Here is a 20081-nt window from a genome sequence, read left to right on the forward strand (position 1 = left end):
TAAGTCAAGTGATCACCTATAAACCAGTTTCGAAGTAACTCTCCTCATCAATTCAGGCTAGATATAACCCATATTTATGTCTTGACTCTCGACTGATTCCATTGACTCCAATAACTCCATACAAAAATGTGTAGATCATGTGAAGAGGTAACTTTCAGACACAAACTGAAAGGAAAATCCCTCTCGAAACAACTAGTTTCATGTAAATGATGAATAATACGAAAACCAATTTTATTCAGCATTTACATGAAACTAGTTGTTTCATGTTTTTCTCTATTCCGTTTCTATTCCAATCATTCGTAATGGAATCGAATCAGATATCATTCTCAGGATTCCTACACAATATAATTGATGAATGAAGCAAATGCAGATAACATTATAAGGAACAACACTCAATTCGATCATAAAATTACGACTTTACGTCAAGGTATAGGTTGAATCCCCCCATGTCATCGATGACAGTACGTAAATAACATTCATTCGCTTATTTGATTCAATCACAGCCATAAAAATCTTGTTTAAATTGAAAGAGTATATTTTTAGGAGAGCATGAAAAAGTCGCGTAGGTCCAAACCTGGAAAATACGGTAGATGCGTCCTTCAAACGCTCCAATATCACTGTGTAATAGTCGCTTAACGCTGTGTAATAGTCACTCTTGATGGTTTTTTCATGTTCAAGAGAGTCGATGAATATTATACCATGCGCATCACAAAATACTAATAACATAACCTTACCAGCAGACTGTTGTATCTTTTGCACGCTTTGTAGTCAGTTCCCCACATGCAGTCCACTGAGATGTCGATAGTTTTGATTCTGGTGTGAAATGATGGAGCCATGTTTCATCCATTGTCACATGTCGACTCATAATTTTGGGTTTCTTAAGGTGACACAGCTTCAAGCATTGCTCAAAATAATCAATTCTTTGTTGTTTTTGGCTGATTGCGAGCTCGCACGGCAACTACTTTGAAAAGATCTTTCATATACCCAAATATTCATGCAGGACGTATCTAAAACTTTTTTTGATATCTCAAGAGCCTCAACTATCTTGATCAACTCTACTTTGCGGTCATCCAGAATTATTTTGTGAACTTTTTTGATATTCTTGTTGGTAACAGCCTCATTAGGACGTCCTCGATGCTCATTTCACCTCATTCAAACTTAGCAAACCACTTCTCAACGGTTGATTTCCCTGGTGCGAAGTTCGAATAATGCTTATCAAGCCGAGCCTTGGCTTGCTAAAAATGAATGAAAATTGTTTTCATTAATTTTCTTCAAACTAACAAAAGTTGCTTCCCTCAAAATGTTCTATCCCACAAAGTAATAGTTCGACAGCTTTAAAATTTGTACACGTGTCTATTGAAGGGTAAGGTTAACTAAAAATCATATGGATACTTTACTAGTAGCGCCATATGTGTGTTAGTCTACGAACTTTTCAGCCCACCTAATACTTCCCAAGCCACATACTGTATTCTGTTCAAAATCTGTTTTTCCGTTAATCAGCTGTCGCCCCCATACAACGACAACTCTCAGAAGTTGAGAAACTTATGCGAGCTAAGGACTAACGAGGCCTTACTTTTTAACGTCCTCACACGGTATCGGCTACCTACTTGACGAAAGTAGTCTCAGACTAACCCCAATCAGGTCCTCACAAGATTGAGGGCATGGCAGAGCGTCTTCCTGAAATGAGTCACAGAAGACTTACCTTCCAAGCGATACTCAACTCATGAAGGTAGTTACATACACTAGTACAAAACCTTCGATCAGGTCTTCACTAAATTGAGTAAAATGTACCATGGTCAGTTAACCTTTGGGGTAAATATTCTTCACAGGGAAAATTCTTCACTAGTAGCAGTAAATATAGATTGAAGAAAATAACTTTTGTCTAATTTCTACCAAGATTTTCATTTGTTACGACCATTTTCGGTTCACAGATGTAAGTGGAATAATCGAACATATATAGACTAGAATGTAGTGACTGTTCAACATTTATATATAGAAATCTACAAGAAACAAATCACACAATAAATAAAGAAAACATGAAAAATCTCTATGCGTGCAATAAAGGGAGGGAGATGAATTTGTTGGAATTATTGGAAATAAATAAATTGCATAAAAACCCCAATTTCAAAACCCTCAGTGACCAACTCTTTCCCCTTTTGAATTTGTGAATTTTTGGCAATTGGCATTGGTATTTGGAGCAATCCACAAGTAGTCTTTCTGGATCAATAGTCGGTAATATTGATAGGTTATAGGTTGATAGGTTATAAAAGTTAAATAATTATTGTTGTGGTATCTCAGACAAGGTATTGATAATTCAGGTGACATTTTTATTATTTGTAGGTACCAAAAGGACGTTGTCAAAATGCGTCAGTTTAGTTGGCGAGTGCATCTTCAAGTGAACACTGCAGGCCATTATTCATTCGATATAGTTTATCAACAATGCGTAGTTTGTATATCTACCAAACTTTGATATATATAAAAAAACAATATTTCAATTATTCCTAGAAATGAGCAAATCCATGAACATTTCACCCTGTGGGGTTAAGCTATATTATAAGTTCAGTGAGAACATTAAATCCTCAAATATCAATGTCATACTACTTTGTGGATAACTTTCTCCTTGAATCCTAGTTTGATTTTAGCTTTTCAAGTTACTCTTTTTTATTGTATGTTTTATGTTTCACATTGACTTTTTTATGTTTGTTTGACCTGTTGAATCAGCCAGTCTTTTATGATGATGTTATGTATTTTTGTCTAATGTTACTGTGAAGGAGAACTGATTCAAAAAATGTTTGATTGATTGATTGTAGTGCCTCTGCATTACTGCAGGTTTTCAACATTCAGGAAAGTATCACTGTGCCATATCTATTTATAGACCTCTCAAAAGTTTATCAAATGACCGATATTCTGCAAATGCAATATTTCTTCAAAATTTTTCAAATTGAAGGTTTTTTGTAGCAATAAAAGTCTGTGGATAAGAGTTAACATATAATATATATTCAGAGATTCTGTAGTTACATTTTTCAAATGAGATAAATAAAACCACAACTGATTATCCAGACTTCAAATTATATTTTATCTTTAACGTGTTCACAAAAGCTCTTAGAGAATAATTTTACTTGGTATAATTTACAGAAAATACAGCCCTCTTTGGCAGGAGAAACATAGAGTGTTACAATATTCATAAATAATTATATAATGTCTCAATGAATGTGGGTGGAAAATTAATGAAAAGCTCAAAAAATTATAAAGATGATATGTGACAACATTTAAAAGACACGTTTCGCATTCACCATTTACTTACACAAATTTTTAGATATATATATAATATTTACAGTCAAATTAGCAAAGAATAATAACTGAAGCTTTGTCCATTCACATAACCTTCATTTTATTTACAAATTTTACATAGAGTATCACTTTTAGCGGGGGCCGCACGCTAGCGGGGGTAGCTGGGATACAGCAGCGTAGGGCCCCACCTGCCTCAAACCAGACCCGGAGGTTTAACGTCTAGTCCCGTCACCATATCTAGGCCCATGTTCGAAGGTGGAGGCGTTTGATTCATCGACGCAGGAGAATTAACATTATTCGTCATATCGCTTTGGCTGTTTTCTTCAGAATCACTGCAACTATCTGAACTTCCTTTCTTACCATTACCATTATGAGTTTTAACATGTTTAGCTAAGTGGTCTGACCTCATGAATCTCTTATTACAAACTGGACAGGCAAATCGTTTTTCACCTGTATGGGTCCTGAGGTGCCTCTGAAGCTCGTCTGACCTGGTGAATCTTTTGCCACAAAACAGCCAGTTACATACAAATGGTCTTTCGCCAGTGTGCCATCGAAGGTGAGCTTTCAAATGGGACGTCTTTCCATAAACTTTTCCGCAACCAGGAATGTGACAGCTGTGAATATTTTTCTTTCTTAAGTGTACACCTGCGGGTCCCAGTCGTTCAGCTTCTTGGCAATTGGGACAGTCACAGGTTGCTCTTCCAGTATATCTCCTCTGGGATCTTGGTGAGGGGACTTGAGGAGGTAAGCCACCACCGCCACCCGTAGGTGAAGGTGCTGATCCAGGTCCATGCAAACCAAATGAAGCACCTACAGTCTGAGCACCTGGCAACATGGATTTATATGTGTCTTGTAACAAATGTTGTCCAGAGGAGAGGAGGTGATTAGAAGCCGCGAGAGAATGAGTTAAGCTGGAATAGTCAGTTGAATAGTTAGCTGCTGCCATTTGGGCATGCATTCCAGCAGCTCCACTCATGTCTAACCAACTTCCAGCAGTTGAGTGAACGTCCCACCAAGCATTAGCTGAAGTAACCGAGTCACTTTTGATTCCACTATGGTGCGTTGCACTGGACATCGTATTGAAAGGCCAAGTTTCATATGGATGTCTAGAGTAAACCGATCCCAAATGATGGGCAGTAGCTGCTCCCTCTACTTTTCCCAATAGTGAACTCTGGTGGTGGTGCATATGAGAGTTATCTGCGACTGCAGGTTGAGTCGTAGCTCCTGGAAAGTAAAGGTCACTTCCATAGGATGCGGTAGTGGGAACACTGGAGCACGATGTCATAACTGGCCTGGAGTACGTAGGGTTCGAAGCCGAAGATCTCTGGAGAGAATTAGAAGATGAAACTCCAATTCCTGGTGATGGTGCTCCTTGTGGACTCTTTTTCCATGGGTGAAAGCCTTTTCCGACAGCAGCATCAGCCAAAGGAGGTGGTGACTTATTAGACAGCTTGTTGCATTGGGCTGCCAACATCGCCAGAGGGGTGCCCCGTAGGCTAGGGTGATCCTGAAACAAGAGAAAAGTTCATTGAAAACTAAACCACCGAAATGGAATATATGTAGAGCATAGTTCAGTAATGATCAATAAATAATTCGAAGAATAGTGAAAAGACTCAATAGTTATGGTGTTACAGTAGCCCACTAAAAATTGATAGAAAGCACTGTAAAAATATATTTTAATTATGTAGACATATAACCACCGAACAAACAATAATGCCACTAGGCGTCTTTCATGAGTAGTATCTTCACCGCAGCTTGTCAAGATCTCACTCAAGTCAAAACGCCCTCTACTCATCGAACAATACAAATCAAATTGAAAGGGTCCGGTAGTAAAGCTTCTTTGAGAGTTGTTCTTTTATTAATTACCGCTTTTAATATTGCCGCCTCGTAGTATTCAAAAACGGTGAGAACGGTAAAAAAGCAAACAAAAGATTTTTGTTGATATGTTAAAATCGCGTTAGATGTCTTGATCACATTTGAGAAACATCAAATGAGGAAGCAACTTGAAGAACTAGCAACTATAATGAAAGAATAATACTTAGAATGAAGCTTCATAACATGAAAAATAATTTAACCATTACAATGTTTTCTGTATGTTTGTGTATGTTGTTTTCTTATATGCCGCCCATTTCCGAAAGAGAGTGATTTCAAAGTGAACAAAAAATTATGAAAAGTGGTTACGTACCATGATACATAATTTGATTGAATGTAAGTACCTCAATTCTGGATTGGATGATATACAGGAAATTCCTTATTTCTCATAACATGCTAGGGAGTTACTTTTGGGTTGATTTCAGGAAAAAAACTTCATTTGAATATATGTCCTGCAGGTCTCAACTTTTGAACTACAGGATGCTAAAGTTTTCAGAAAGAGTATCCTTTATGATTTTTATTTCATAAACTACACTTTACGATCTGATCTTTACAAACTTCATTTTCAAAAAATATATCACGACTTGTTTCGCTATCACATTAGCTTTTTTCAATGAATGGCAATAGTACAAGTTAGTTTCATTATATACTCTCATTTTTATATCCTCCACGTAATTATTAGTCAGAGAGACCAACATAGATTCTTCTTCGATCATAATTACCTGAAGCATCTACCGAACTCTAATATACCTAAGATACATCCTCAAATTATATTAACCTAAAGCATATTATATCAATTCTACATCAATAATACAATTTCGGATTCTAAGAAAATAAGTTCAGTCATGGAGATCTATTCAAATCCAATTGGTCATTCAGTAAAATGTTTGAATTTTTAAGTTTATTAATTTCCATTGCTTCCAAATATTTAAGCTTTAAACATTTATTTCCAATGTGTAAAATTTCGAAATCTCCGTTAAAGATCTGATTAATTTTTTCTAAATTTCTAAAAGATGATTTGAATATGTTGGATATGTTTTTTAATTTACATAGCTCATGTTATGTTCTTGGGTGCGATTCTTGAATGTTCTGCCAGTTTGACTTATATTCACCTTAGGACAAGTTCCACAATTTAATTTATATACTCCTGATTTTTCGAATTTGAATGTTTTGCCTTTATTATTGTTGACTAACCTTCCTACGAATTACCCGTTCTATATGCAATTTTAATATCTTGTTTCTTCAAAAATGAAGCCACTTTTTCTGTTGTTCGTCCAAAATATGTTGAACAATTCAAACCTACTTTTTAATGAAAGGAAAAAATTCAAAATATCTTCCATTAACCTCCAAAACCCAAACAAAAGAAGTCGAATCTTATAAGCAACCTTTATTTAAGTATGTCTTGTATTGACATAGATATGTGTATGACGTTTTGGTATGTTTCACAGGTACTTAGAGACAATTAGATATTTCTCATAGGAATATTAACAAAATTCATAAACACATTAAATTCACTATTGAAATAGAAGCAGACAATTCAAACTCAATCAATTTCTTGAACTTGACGATTAGTAGAATGAACAACAGACATGATTTTTCAATTTATTACGAACCTTCTCATACGGACATTACTATTCTTTACGATTCTACCCATCCGTAACAAAACAAAATAGCATCTTATAATAGCATGATTCATAGATTAGTCAATGTTCCTCTTTCAATAGAAAATTTCAATAAAGAACGGTTTAAAAGCTCAATTGATAGACAAAACACTTTCTAAAAAGCCTACACAAAAGCAATTCTGGAGGTATTTCCTATTTATAAGTCAGATAATCAAAATTATGAAACTCAACATATTTTGAACAAACATAAAAAAGTGGCTTCATTTTTATGTTAGGAAGTTTAGACAAAAATAATAAAGACAAAGCATCCAAATTCGAAAAATCAGGAGTATATAAATCAAATTGTGGAACTTGTACTAAGTCATATATTGGTCAAACTGGCAGAACATTTAAGAATCACATCCAAGAACATCATATGAGCTATGTAAATGAGAAAGCAAGTTCAGCATATTCAAATCATCTTTTAGAAAAAATTATTCATATCTTTAACGGAGATTTTGAAATTTTACATATTGGAAATAAAGGTTTAAAGCTCAAATATTTGGATGCAATGGAAAATAATCAACTTAAAAATACAAAGATTTTACTGAATGACCAGTTGATGGATTTGAATGGATCTCCATTAGTGAACTTGTTTTCTTTGTATATTGATGTAGAATTGATATAATATGTTTTAGGTAATTATAATTTGAGGATATACTTCAGGTAATTATGATCGAAGAAGTATCTATTTATCTTTGTAAGTATATCTAACCCATAATTACGTGGAGGATATAAAATTAGAGTATATAATAGAATTAATTTGTTGTAATGCCATTTACAGCAAAAAGCTACTGTGATAGCGAAACAAGTCATGATATATTTTTTGATAATAAAGTTTGTGAAGATAAGATCGTATGTGTGGTTTATGAAATTACTATAGATCTTCATCAAGTAACGACCGAATCAATAAGAAATTTATGATATTATTTTTATGGTAAGACCATAGATATATTTGTGAAACGTATCTTTCTATGCATAAAAAAAAAAGTTTGCTGCTCAACATAATTTGTTATTTGTTAAAAATCGACAATGATGTGTGCAAAAACGGTTTACAAGATTCTTATTGTAATGTAAATGTTTCTTTTGTGAATGTTTTGCATACATAATTTAGATACAATAATTTCACTGAATATTAAATAAACTGAAGTATATTTGAGTATTAGTTTACAAGATCCCAGAATCTCCATTTCAACAGGGCTGATATTGGTCAATAATTAATATTATAGTCATTGTATTAGTAAAAGTATTAGTAAAGGTATTAGTAAAAGATGCGATTGAACTATTGTCACAATGTCGTTCATAATTAGCAGTGATTTGTCATCAAGATTCTAAATTCGATTGCAACTTCTCATTGCAAGATAACAATAGATTCCCTGATATCTGTAAAATCTACATATTCCAGTATTTATTGTCAAAATATTGGACTATTCATACGAGTTTCCCATTTCGATGAACAAATGATTCATTTTGAAAGACATTTTTTCTGAAGGAGTCAGTGTCCCCTGATGTTTTGTAAATTTTTAAATTTCCCCAATCTGAAAAATAAATAAATACTATGATTCACATTACCCATTAACTTACCACTGTGAGCTTTTAGTTTGATCTTTCTGACACTTGAACAGATTCAGCTGGTTTTATTCGTTTTCCAGATTGTGGATGATTAAAAAACCAGAAAACATCTACTTCTGAAATCTCATCAGTAAAGGACACATTGAACGTTGTTCACGAAACACATACTAATTGGGTGAACTGTTTAGTTTCATCAGTGAACACAATAATCAATAAAAATCCCCCCCCTGATGGGCGACTCTGAAACGTATTAAGTGCGAAGCTGCAGGTCCACACTACTAAATTAAGTCCATCAGACATCTATTTCCTTTTCGATTGAGCTCTATCCCCTTCACAAATATTTGCATGAAATAACGCTCACGGTCAACATTAAAATCACGTTTATACCTGCGATCAGAAAATTTTACACGATTTAATGATATTAATATTACATAATATCACTTCAATTCTTTTAATAATCTAAGAGTTCAAGTGACAGTTTGAGCTCTAAATGAAATTCATTTTCACTTAAAAAAACATCACAAAAACACAAATGTATTTATTTTTCCATTAATATATATTCAAGATTTGAGATTGAGGTTAGATTTGAACTACCAACAATTCAAGAGCTTGTATGGAATGGATCAATGGATTCAAATATATTCAAGAGATTTGTTGTAATGTTGTGTAAAGAAATATGTAGGAAATTCAACGGCATTGAACCTCATAATAAAAGTTTCATTAAAAAACTGAAACGTTTCATTATAGCTGCAGTAGATATCTGTATGAATTTAATCATTAAGATTCTCCATGGAAGCGATAGATCTAGTTCGTATAGTTAATTCAAGAAACATGATTTACAGTCGTGTTTCCTGGTACAGATAACTTTCAATTAAGTTAGAGTACTGCTTGAATTACGTCTAAATGAAGTAATGAAGAAAAATCAAAACGAAACTGTAATTATGAGAACAGTCAGTAATTATTCCATTACTGTTGGAATTATCAAATGTATTTCATCTTGATATAAGGATACAAAACGAATGAAATCGAAGTGTTATTAATCTTAATAGGTAGTTTTCACTAGAAATATTGCTGAGCTATTATACAAACTGGTTGGGAAAAATAGTTACAGATTGAAGTAACCACACCAAAAAAAGAGGAAGTAAACTCGAATATCGAATATCGATTATCAAGACAATAAAACATCCTCATCTACTCAGGAAAATTTAATTGTCATGTGATTTGAAAAATTAAGGTTGGTCCAACTGGAATTTTACAATTCTCGTCACTATTATAGACTACATTTGCACAAACTTGGATGAAGAACAGCTTTGCTATAGTATCTTTCCGGCAGGTCTTTCCGACCATAAAATTTCCATTGAGGTATTGAAGTTCTAATAAACAGTATTAGGATGGCAGAATATATAGAAGGATAACTAGAATTGTAGTGTTTGTAATCAGAAAAGGACTGTGTTGACGGATTCCATAATTGCTTACTTGAGGTATTTGAATTATATTTTCCTCAAAAAAATTGAAAGCAAAAAATAAAAATTGCACAAAAACTAATATCCAGAAACCCCAATCAGATCCATTAGGGTACTTAAAACATGAAACATGAACATGAAAAGGTTCAACTAGATCATACCGATACCGATATACATGAAGTGGAAGAAATATTCATATTAGATATTAAAAACATGAACAACGCAGGTCTTGATGGAATTTATATACATTTTTTATTTTGCTCTGAATGTACTTGCTGAAGCCCTAAATTCAAAGAAGGTGATACGGAAATTCCGGCAGATTTCAGAGGAAAATGATGGGTTCTAGTACGGAACCTTGAGAGACACCACTCTCTGATAGTTTGCTTTTCGTTTTTAGAACCAGTTCACAGTTTACACAAAAGAATCTCATGATCAACACATCCTTGGTAGAAATATTGCAGCTATATTATTGAGATTACTATAAACGTGTTCTAGCAACGAGAACATGGAATCATTTGTACTTTTCGATTTTTGGAAGCTGAACTGATATTTTTTTATTATTTCAAATGTGGAAAACTGCAAGTGAACAACAAAAATATATTTCGTTTCCATAAAAACTTCTTAACGAGTAGATTTTTCTCAAATTGAATCAAATTTCAGTCTCTGAGAAAAAGTCATTGTTTTGTTAACATCCCAATCAGAACTAAATGAATACATAAATTATCGTTTTTTTCAAAATAAAATTCTAACGGTGGTTTTCATTCCGACTCGTTATATCACATCTGTTATTTGATCGTTATTTAGTTAATTATTTGTAAGGCCAGCGGACACAATGAGGGTTATTAGGAAAACTAAGGACGAAGTAATTTGAGGCACATCGAATGAGTGACATACAAGCGGTCAGTTTACAGCAATTATACCGACGCAAAAATGTGATACCGCCCGACTTCAGAAGAGAAACACGAGTTGGCAGATCTGTTAATTGAGTAAGATAGAATCGTCGCATTACCGAGAAAGAAACTCAACCATCAAAGTTTCATCAGCGAATGTTTTGTTTTTGGAAGTTTTCTACATCAGAAAAGATGAAGGTACCAAAAATCCACAAGGTGAAAAACATCGTCCCAAAACTTCAGAAGAGGGGATTGAAAAATTATTTTGAGATATCGTGATGGTCTTTGATTTTTCTCATTGAACTTAAAAATCAGTAGCATGTAATATACTTGAATATCCGTTATCGTATCCTGAGATTCCAGATTCGTTAGATTCACTATAACATATGAAATGATAAAATCGTATTTATCGGATAAGAATAATATATAGAACGATAGTATTCGGCAATTGGAGAATGGGATAGCTCATTATAAAAAAGTAAAATCGGAAACCAAAAGTCAAACAAGGTCGATTAAATTATTTGAAGTTTGAATTTCATTTTAGTTTTTTTTTTCAGGCATTGTTTAAGAAAACATTATAACAGCAAAAACGCTTTCTCATTGCCACTTTTCAAGATGACGTCTAAAGATTTTCAATCCAATATATCATATCCAAGAAACCATCACCATTGTTAATTTTGCATATGGACCGTAAAAAGAATCACCCGATATAAGTTAGCATTTTCATCGACAACTTCCCTGATGTATCATCAGATTTTTCTGAATTTTGAAACGTCATTCAAATAAGCTTTGGAATGAGCAATTTTTTTAAATTTAATCAACTTTTGTATTTTTCAATTTTTCCAGAGAGAACATGTATATTAGAGGATGCTATTCCAACTCCTAGAAATCAGTCCATCGGAATATGGGAAATTAGTTATGCATAACCTTGAATATAATTAGAACATAATATAATGAAATGACATCGATGAGTTGAAAGGTTGAAAAGTGCCTCATTGTTCATATGTTCACTACTTCACTTTTACACCTAGACAGAAATGAACCTTTCATGGCGTATTCTATCAACATTTTTGAAAAGTGTCTTATCGTCGGTGATATTTCGTGGAAGCAGTACAGTTTGATATTCTCTGGCACTTTTTTATCATTATGGTTGAATTCTAGAGTAATAATCACGATAATTCCAAAATATTTACTTTATTTGAAAATGGTCAATTTATGGCAAACTCAGAAACTGACATTGGTTACCTGGAAAAATTGAATTACTTTTATATTGACACCGCACAAAAAATCTGAGAACAAATTCCACCGGTTGTATTCTTTGCTTCCACTATAGCTTTTTGATATTGACGAGAAGTTAATTTAAAAATTTTGCACTTCTAAGTCAAAACTTAATTGATATTGTAAATAAATAGTGAATTAAATTCAGTGTACCAAGAGGAATGTGGAGTAGTTTGTGAATTAGTGACAGTTATTATTATTTGACGTGATGACACAGTGCTTTTTAGTGATACCTTTGCATGAAGGTATCAAAAAAAAAACGGAAAACGTACATTACCACAAAATCAGTAGATGATACGAACTAAATAAAAAATGGGTGCCACAACAACCTACACGATGCCATTGTCAGGAAGATGGTCACATAAATCAACCATCGAGTCTCACAGTTGAAAGCAAACTTGAAAATAGTCAGATTCGGACAGGAATCAAAATTGAGATGAAAGTTCAATTGATGACATTGGTGACAACTGAATTGATGGAAGATAATTTCTGAAGCACACACACTCACAAAATTGAAATGGAGACAATTTAATAAATACTAAAATGTTTACGGCAGAACAACAAACGTGTTACTGCATTCATTGATTTCAAAGTCCTTGTGAAATGTTAATTTGAGGTCGATTTGTCAGAAAATTATTAATAATCGTCGGCTAGGTTTGAGACACATGACCTTGTATATGTACTTTATCGAATGAATTTTGATGTCATTTCTAACAGAGAACTGTTCAGAATAGCTAATTTATCAAACTAATATTTAATTTGAAAAAAATCCATCGAATCGATACCAGTGGTAGATTTACGGTTATGGTATAGGTGGGATAAACTAATTTATGTAGATATTTTCAGATTATACAAGTTGTAACATAAGTGATGACTTTGATTTCAGTTGGTTCATACATATGAATGTATTCTTTTAGCCAATATGATGTCAGAATTATAATAAATAATCGATTTATCATTCACATTGGAATTTATCAGCCTTTCACGATAAAAGTGATATGTTTTATTGGAGTAACAAACAATTATTTTTGGTTTATTTGAATTTGAATTTGAAATGATGTTTTTATTAAGTTTGTTTGATGTAATCAGCTTAAACAATTGCGAATAAATCTCACAAACTACACCTAACGATTTGATCTTCACAAACTTTGTTTTTTTCGAGTCACATGTTTCGTTGTCACAGTAGCTTTTTCGTAGTGAATAACATACATTTCAAATGTTTTAAATAAAGTTTTTAAAAATCAAATCGTTAGGTGTAGTTTATGATATCACTATGGATCTTCATCTAGTAACGGCCGAGTCAATCTGAAAATGAAAATACATCATTTTGGTCTTCAGAATGCTGAATGTTTGTTCGTATCTACTTAGTTTTCGCAAAAAAATAAAGAAATTATTTTTTGCTATAAAACAAATTTTCTTGAATTTTGGCAAAACGGTAGATATATTTCTGTGTATCCCAATACGCCCCTTTGACGTATACAAAAAAATATTTGACACCTAAAATTTTTCGTAAAATACCATTTACTACCTGAAATCAAAGTCATCATTCTGGATACACCCTACATATTTTAAAGGTTCGGAGTGAAATTTTAAAGAAATTAGTTACTCAGTACCCATTTCACGAAGCTGAGCAGTATGTCTTTTCTTATAATGTTATCCAGACTGGTACTGAAGATATCATAAAGCAAGTGTCTTACGGTGAAACATCAGATATCTACCAGTGAGGTTGACAAAGTCCCATGTTAGTGATATTTCACCTCTTTCATTCACTATATTGTGTAGGAATCCTGTGAATGACATCTGATTCACTTCCTTAACGAATGTTTGGAATACAAACTGTATGGACAAAAGTGTGTATTTTTTATATAATTCAATGTTCATATAAAATTATTTGTTTCCAGAGTATTTTTCTTTTGTGTAATTCGATGTTTATATGAAAGTAGCTGTTTCGAAAAGACTTTTTCTTCAAGTTTGTGTCTGAAAGTTACTTCTTTGCATGATTTACACATCATTTTATATAATTATTTTTTGAAATTGATTGCCTCCTTCCTTTCTTCGGAAGATTCCCACACGTTTTTTGTATCAAGATGGAGAAGTAGAAAGCCAAAACCTTTCTTTCCCAACAAATATTGCTATTATAGTCTAATTTTCCTGATTTAAATAGATATTTTCATTACAAATATTTTGTTGAATAAATGTATTTTTTTGTAAGAGAAATCAGTTTTTATCGACCTCTTTCGGATAGTTTCACCTACCGTAATCTGAAAAAAATATGAAAATTGTAAATTTTCAATGTTCAAATGTTTCTATTTTAATATGTAAAATTATCAAATGCAATATACAGTTTTCATATTTTTTCCGATTGTGAAAGGTAAACCTAGCCAAAAAAGGTGAATATATTTTATTTTTAATCTTATTCACGACTTTGTAATGTCGATGTTGATTGGTATACTGTTACTTTTACTCATTTTTCCACGCCAATGATCTAGTGAACTTATGACGCAACAAGGACCCGCGAACCCTAGCCACAAGTGCCGCTTTAATCAGAAGTATAATGAAAACTTGGCGCCTTCTTGTCGCGAGCAGACACGCACAGCTACACAAAAAGAATTGAAAAAATCCATCTAGTGGCCCTCGTTATTACAAGAACTCTTAAAATGGACCCAACGCTAATATATAAAAGGTGGATATTTCAATGAACCAGGAATCAAGAAAAGAAAATTTTCGGCTAAAAGCTTACTTCATATTCATCGAATTGAACTATTTAATGCGTCGAAGCAAGTTGGCTAAAGAGTAATATTTGGTGATTATTGTACTGATGTTCCCTTAAATGAATATTACTGAAGTTGGTGTTGGGAAAAAACTCCAGTAATATTAATTACTACACCAAAGGTTCCAAACAGTGCACCAAAATGAATTAGCAAAACTATCCATTTCAGTATGCCAAATAATCGCACACTGATGTCGAATAATTGCTCTCATCAGAAACCGTGAAATGAAAGGTGGTTAAAGTTCCTAAGCACTACAGGAGAAACCTTTAGGCGCTCTAAGAGCGGTGCCTGTGCGAAAGTAGTGATTCACATTGGATTTGAATCGCTGGAGATTAAATCCATTTGAAAAAACGTTGTCGGGAAGTTCATTCCACATAAACGCAGTTCTCCATATAAAAGAGTTCTTGAACAGTGAAGTTCGAGGTGTACTGATTTGAACCTCAAAACGATGAGCAGCCACATTCTATCGCGTATTTCTGATATTTACTGCTCTTGGTGGAATCAAATGTGCCAAGTCACTTGAACACCTCTCATGAAAGTATCTATGAAAAAGAGACAAATCTCCAACCTTTTTTCAATGTTCCAGACTATCAAGAGACTATCCAATTAGGCGGATGGCTCTTTTCTGAATAAAATCCAGCTTAGGGGTATGCTTAGGGGCGGAACTCCATACATTAGAACAATATTCCAAAGAATGTCTGATCTGAGCTTTATAAAACATCTAAAGTTGCTAAGGTGTGTACAGTTTTCCGGTTCGGAACAGTGTTCCAAGCTTTTGAAAAGCAGCCTTTGCAATTCCAGCGACATGATTGTGCCAAGACATATTGGTGTCCATTTCAACCCCCCAACAAACTTATCGAAGTAGAAAGCGGAATTGTTTGGTTTCCAAATATTGGTTATGGAATTCCCAGAGCCATAGGGTAAAACTGTTCAGTGAAAATCTCAAAGTGAAGTGTTTCTTGAACAAAAAATAAAACCATTACATTTCACCATTGAATGAGTGATCTCAGTTCACTATTATGTGTCGATATGAATTTACGTGCTGTAAAATAGTAGCATCCATCGATGTGAGAGAAACAATGTAGCCGCCCATTAAATACGTGAAAGTTAAGCAGAGTTTTACTATAACACTTTTTTTCTCAGTCAACACGCCCATAGTACGATTCCTGAACACCGTATATTCAGATATACACTGAGTAAAACGCTCATAAACACTCGTACACATATATACAATGATGTATGAATATACACACATATACAAATTTACACATTTTCAATATATACATACATTCACTTACCTTTGAAAGTACTTGAATATATTATGATTTGAAGTAATTAGGTAAATTATTTTCATATCCAATATTAAAATTATGACAGACCTCGTTACTGACAATTGCCGTTTATGTTGCATAATAAATGTTCAAAAAGACTGCATTTTTTTCTGATCATACTATGTACAGCTTGTCAAATCCAGGAAGAGGCTTTAGAATTATCTCTCCCTCTCTTTCTCTCTCTTTCTCTCTCTCTCTCTCTCTCTCGCTTTCATAGTCTTCTAACAAACGCACATTACGGAATTCAGAAAGCTCTTCCTACATTTAACAAGCTGTAAATATATTTTGATGTTTTTAATAAATTCACAGAATCAATCAAGTTTTATACATTTCCGGTCAAAAAAGTGTAAATTTTTGCTACCATGAACAAGTGAGAGGGCTCTTATTCCTTGTCGTGAATAGTAATTACAGACATGTTGATGTAGAACCTCTGTCTGCAGAAGAAATGTGTGGCCCTTTGTAAATCGAGACGTATTATAACTCTTCATTCAACATTCACACGAATGCGAGAGAATAAACTAAATAATCGTCCAAAATGGAACAGCGCTCATATTTACAGGTACAGAGGATTATAGCTCTTTGTGATACCTTTTGTGCTCTCAAATGCCATAACAATACTTCATAATCCGCTTTGCAAAACATTTTCAAGCACTGGGCTGTATGTAAATCCGATGTAATTCCACCGAAACCGATAATAAACAGCCTGTCGGTGTTTGTCCCACTAAACATAAATAATCTGAATGGATGACAAATGCTTCGTGCAATATTCAAACATTTATCATAACGCCGTTATAGAAAAAAGTGCCGGAAGAGAATGTGATGCTAAATGTAATGGTTGAACGCGGTCGATAAGTGGGATATTTCATTTAACAGCTATGGTGTTTTTGCCAAAGGGACTTTCATGTTACAGATTAGACAGATGTTTCTATATTAACCGCAAAAAGGGGGAAACTAAAATTAAAAATATCGAGGCAAAATTTACCTGTCGAAAAGAAAATTAGAAACAGAGAGGTTAACCTAAACAACGTAAATCAAGAGAGAGTTTTGTTACAATTCGGTTTCCCAAGGACGACTGTCCTAATAAACATATATTCAGTTCTATTAAAAAAAGTTACTCAAAACTCATAATAGCCAACATTCAGTAAGTAGACTGAATCTGAGATATAACAAATCTCGTTTGGCGCGAATGTGCATATGAATCGACTATCCCAAGCATTCCAAGTTAAACTATATTCATCCAAAAAAGCAACCCAAACAACGATAGATGTGTGATCAAAACATCATCACCACACACATTTGCATCTGTTGGGTGAAATAACAAGCCTCCTCACGCTGCTCAATCAGATTTAACTGCAATCGGCTGGCGACATTCATGGTTTCAGGGATCTCAAAAAGACTGCACCGTAATATTAATGAAAATAAATTAATATTTACAAAAATGAAATTACAGCAAAATCCTTTATTGTCCGTAAATGGAATCGTGAGAAAAATAGGAAACTTTACTGGGGGGTCTCCTTCAAGTGTCTATAGAATTATGAGAAGATATAAACAAAATCATTCTTTTTCCGCTCCAAAACCATATCCCTCACGGAAGAAAACTGTTGATAAGGTAGACGATTTTGATTTGAACGCTATCAGCAGGAAAGCTCGAAATGCCAACAATAGATTTAGTTCTAAAGGTTGTAAACGATGATCCTGATCTATTAAATTTCAAAAAATCCACTCCACACATTAAAAAATATAGGTTATAAATTTAAAAAAAAAGGGAAGTAATAGTTTGTTGCCCGAGAAACCAAACTATATTGTGTAGACGAGAATATTTAATGAAAATGAGAGCCTACAGAAGAGAGAATGGAAAAATCTGGATGAAACGTAGGTAAACGCAGGCCACACTCAGCCAAAACTTGGGTCGATGAATCAATAACTTCTTCAAGACTAAACTTTTTAGATGGCCTCTCAACTGGCTTGAAGAACCCTTCAGGTAAGAATCACCTCATTGTACTCTCAAGAAACCGCGGATGTTTGTGAACAAGATAACTTGTTGTTATTATGTGACGATATTCTTGTGAAAAGAAACGCTTCTCCCGTTTCAACTAAAACAAAGTAAATTTATTTTCAGGAAAAGGAAAAAGGTTGAAACTAAAAGAGAATTCTGTAATCGTTTTAGACAACGCTTCATACTATTCCAGAAAAGCTGAAAAATCCCTACTACCTACAGCCCCAAAAAAACTGTAATTCAAGACTGGGTGCGTTTAAAAAGTATACCATTCAATGATATAACATAATGAAAGCAGTACTTTTAAGAATAGTGAATGAACACAAAACCAAATATAATAAATACATTGTTGACGAAATTGCTAAAGCACATAATAAAATAGTATTGAGTCTTCCCCCTTACCACTGTGAGCTCAACCCAATAGATCTTATTTTGGCGTACATAAAAAACTATTTTGCCAAAAAATACTACTTTTAAATTTTGTGATTTTGAAAATATTTTTAGTGATGCTGTTTCGTCTATTATCGCTGAAAAATGGACAATGTAATTATACAAATATCAACTAAACAGTAAAAAATTTGTAGTCAGAGATAATTTTCAAAACCCTTTAATTGATTCATGTTGGGAGTGGAAAAAAGTTTAGTCCAAGTATCATTTTTATAGGGCATCTGTATCTGTAGAGAAGAGAGGGTGAGTATAGGCCCACAGCACTTAGGCCACATGTGACCCATTGTACATCCTCCGGAGGAGTTGTCCTTCTAGGTTACTGTCCATCCTGTCCTTTCCAGAAAGATGGACAGGTCACTAGGAGACATCTCCTTTACATCGGCAGGTGTAGGTCAAGACTCGCCGAACACACACTCTCTTATTGGGGATAACTCCGGACACTCGCATAAGACATGCCTGATACTCTCATCTTCCTGTTCACACATCTTGCATAGAGGTGTGTCCACTAGCTCCATAATATGGAGGTGTTTCCTAAGTTGACAGTGGTCAGTCAGAAATCCTACTGTTAGGCGTAGGTTTTTCCTGGTCATAGCCAGATATTTCTTCGGCGTCAGCTTTTCTTGGAAAAAAAAGTCGGATGTTTCGTCAAAATGAAACTACTCACGAAGATTCTGCTTGTTAGTATTTTTAAAACAAGGTCCCATAGAACAGCTTTTGATCATAGAACTGATACAACGTACAATTGAATATATAGAAACATATATCTATTCATTCATACAAATATTAACTGAACAACAGTAAAAAACTAATCGATTTGGTAATAATTTAAAAAATAACTCGTTATTGATACATGTTGGGAGTAGGAAACTTATATACCATCATTTTTGTAGGACAAAGAATTTTTTGAGTAGGCACATTATCAAATAATCTCTACTTTTAATTGAAAAGCTTACTATCAGTGATAATTTTTTTGGATTCACCCAATCGACACCACTTCACACCTATGCAGTCTCATAGGCACTATAGTGCGATGACAAATATAACAAAAAGAAATAGGTACACTGTATCTACCACTATCAAGAATTTTCGTAAAGAGAAAATTGGGTATCTCTTCAAAATGAAGCTATCCATGAAAAGAGCTACGTACAAAGCTTGCTTCGACAGTGTGTTGATAGTGACAAAAGTAACTGTCAAAATACTGTCAAGACACACACATGTAGTGGTTGCCAACTGCGCATGCACAGGGCATTTCACATAGTTTCATCCAGGATCACATCTCTAGGTAACCTGCTAGGCTCTAATGTGCACCATCATGTTATTTATAATTAGAGGATTATTTGGCGGCAATGTATTAGGCTTCGAGCGCCCATCCCGGCACCACTGGTGAACGTAGGTGGCATCTATCGTCAATGCGCAATCCAATGTTTGAATTTTTGAATGTACTATTTATATAAAAATATATGTCAGACCAAATTGAAAAACAAACACAAAAGAATTATTTCGTAAAAA

The 20081-nt window shown here is 33.8% G+C and overlaps 1 protein-coding gene across 3 annotated transcripts in view; it reads right to left on the reverse strand.

The window, feature by feature from the left end:
• Positions 1–3049: 3049 nt before the first annotated feature.
• The window catches only part of Sp8 (Sp-like zinc finger transcription factor), a 306521-nt gene continuing 289489 nt past the window's right edge, over positions 3050–20081 (reverse strand). For all 3 annotated transcript variants that reach the window (XM_023155918.2, XM_023155917.2, XM_023155916.2), the window contains exon 2: positions 3050–4798. In XM_023155918.2, the coding sequence (XP_023011686.2) occupies positions 3485–4798 (1314 nt within the window). In that variant the 3' untranslated portion in view covers positions 3050–3484. The remainder of the gene's footprint in view (positions 4799–20081) is intronic.

Source organism: Leptinotarsa decemlineata, unplaced genomic scaffold (genome assembly GCF_025532065.1).
Source record: "Leptinotarsa decemlineata unplaced genomic scaffold, Ldec_3_MD MMD2_tig00000090_RagTag_RagTag, whole genome shotgun sequence".
NCBI classification, from domain to species: domain Eukaryota; kingdom Metazoa; phylum Arthropoda; class Insecta; order Coleoptera; family Chrysomelidae; genus Leptinotarsa; species Leptinotarsa decemlineata.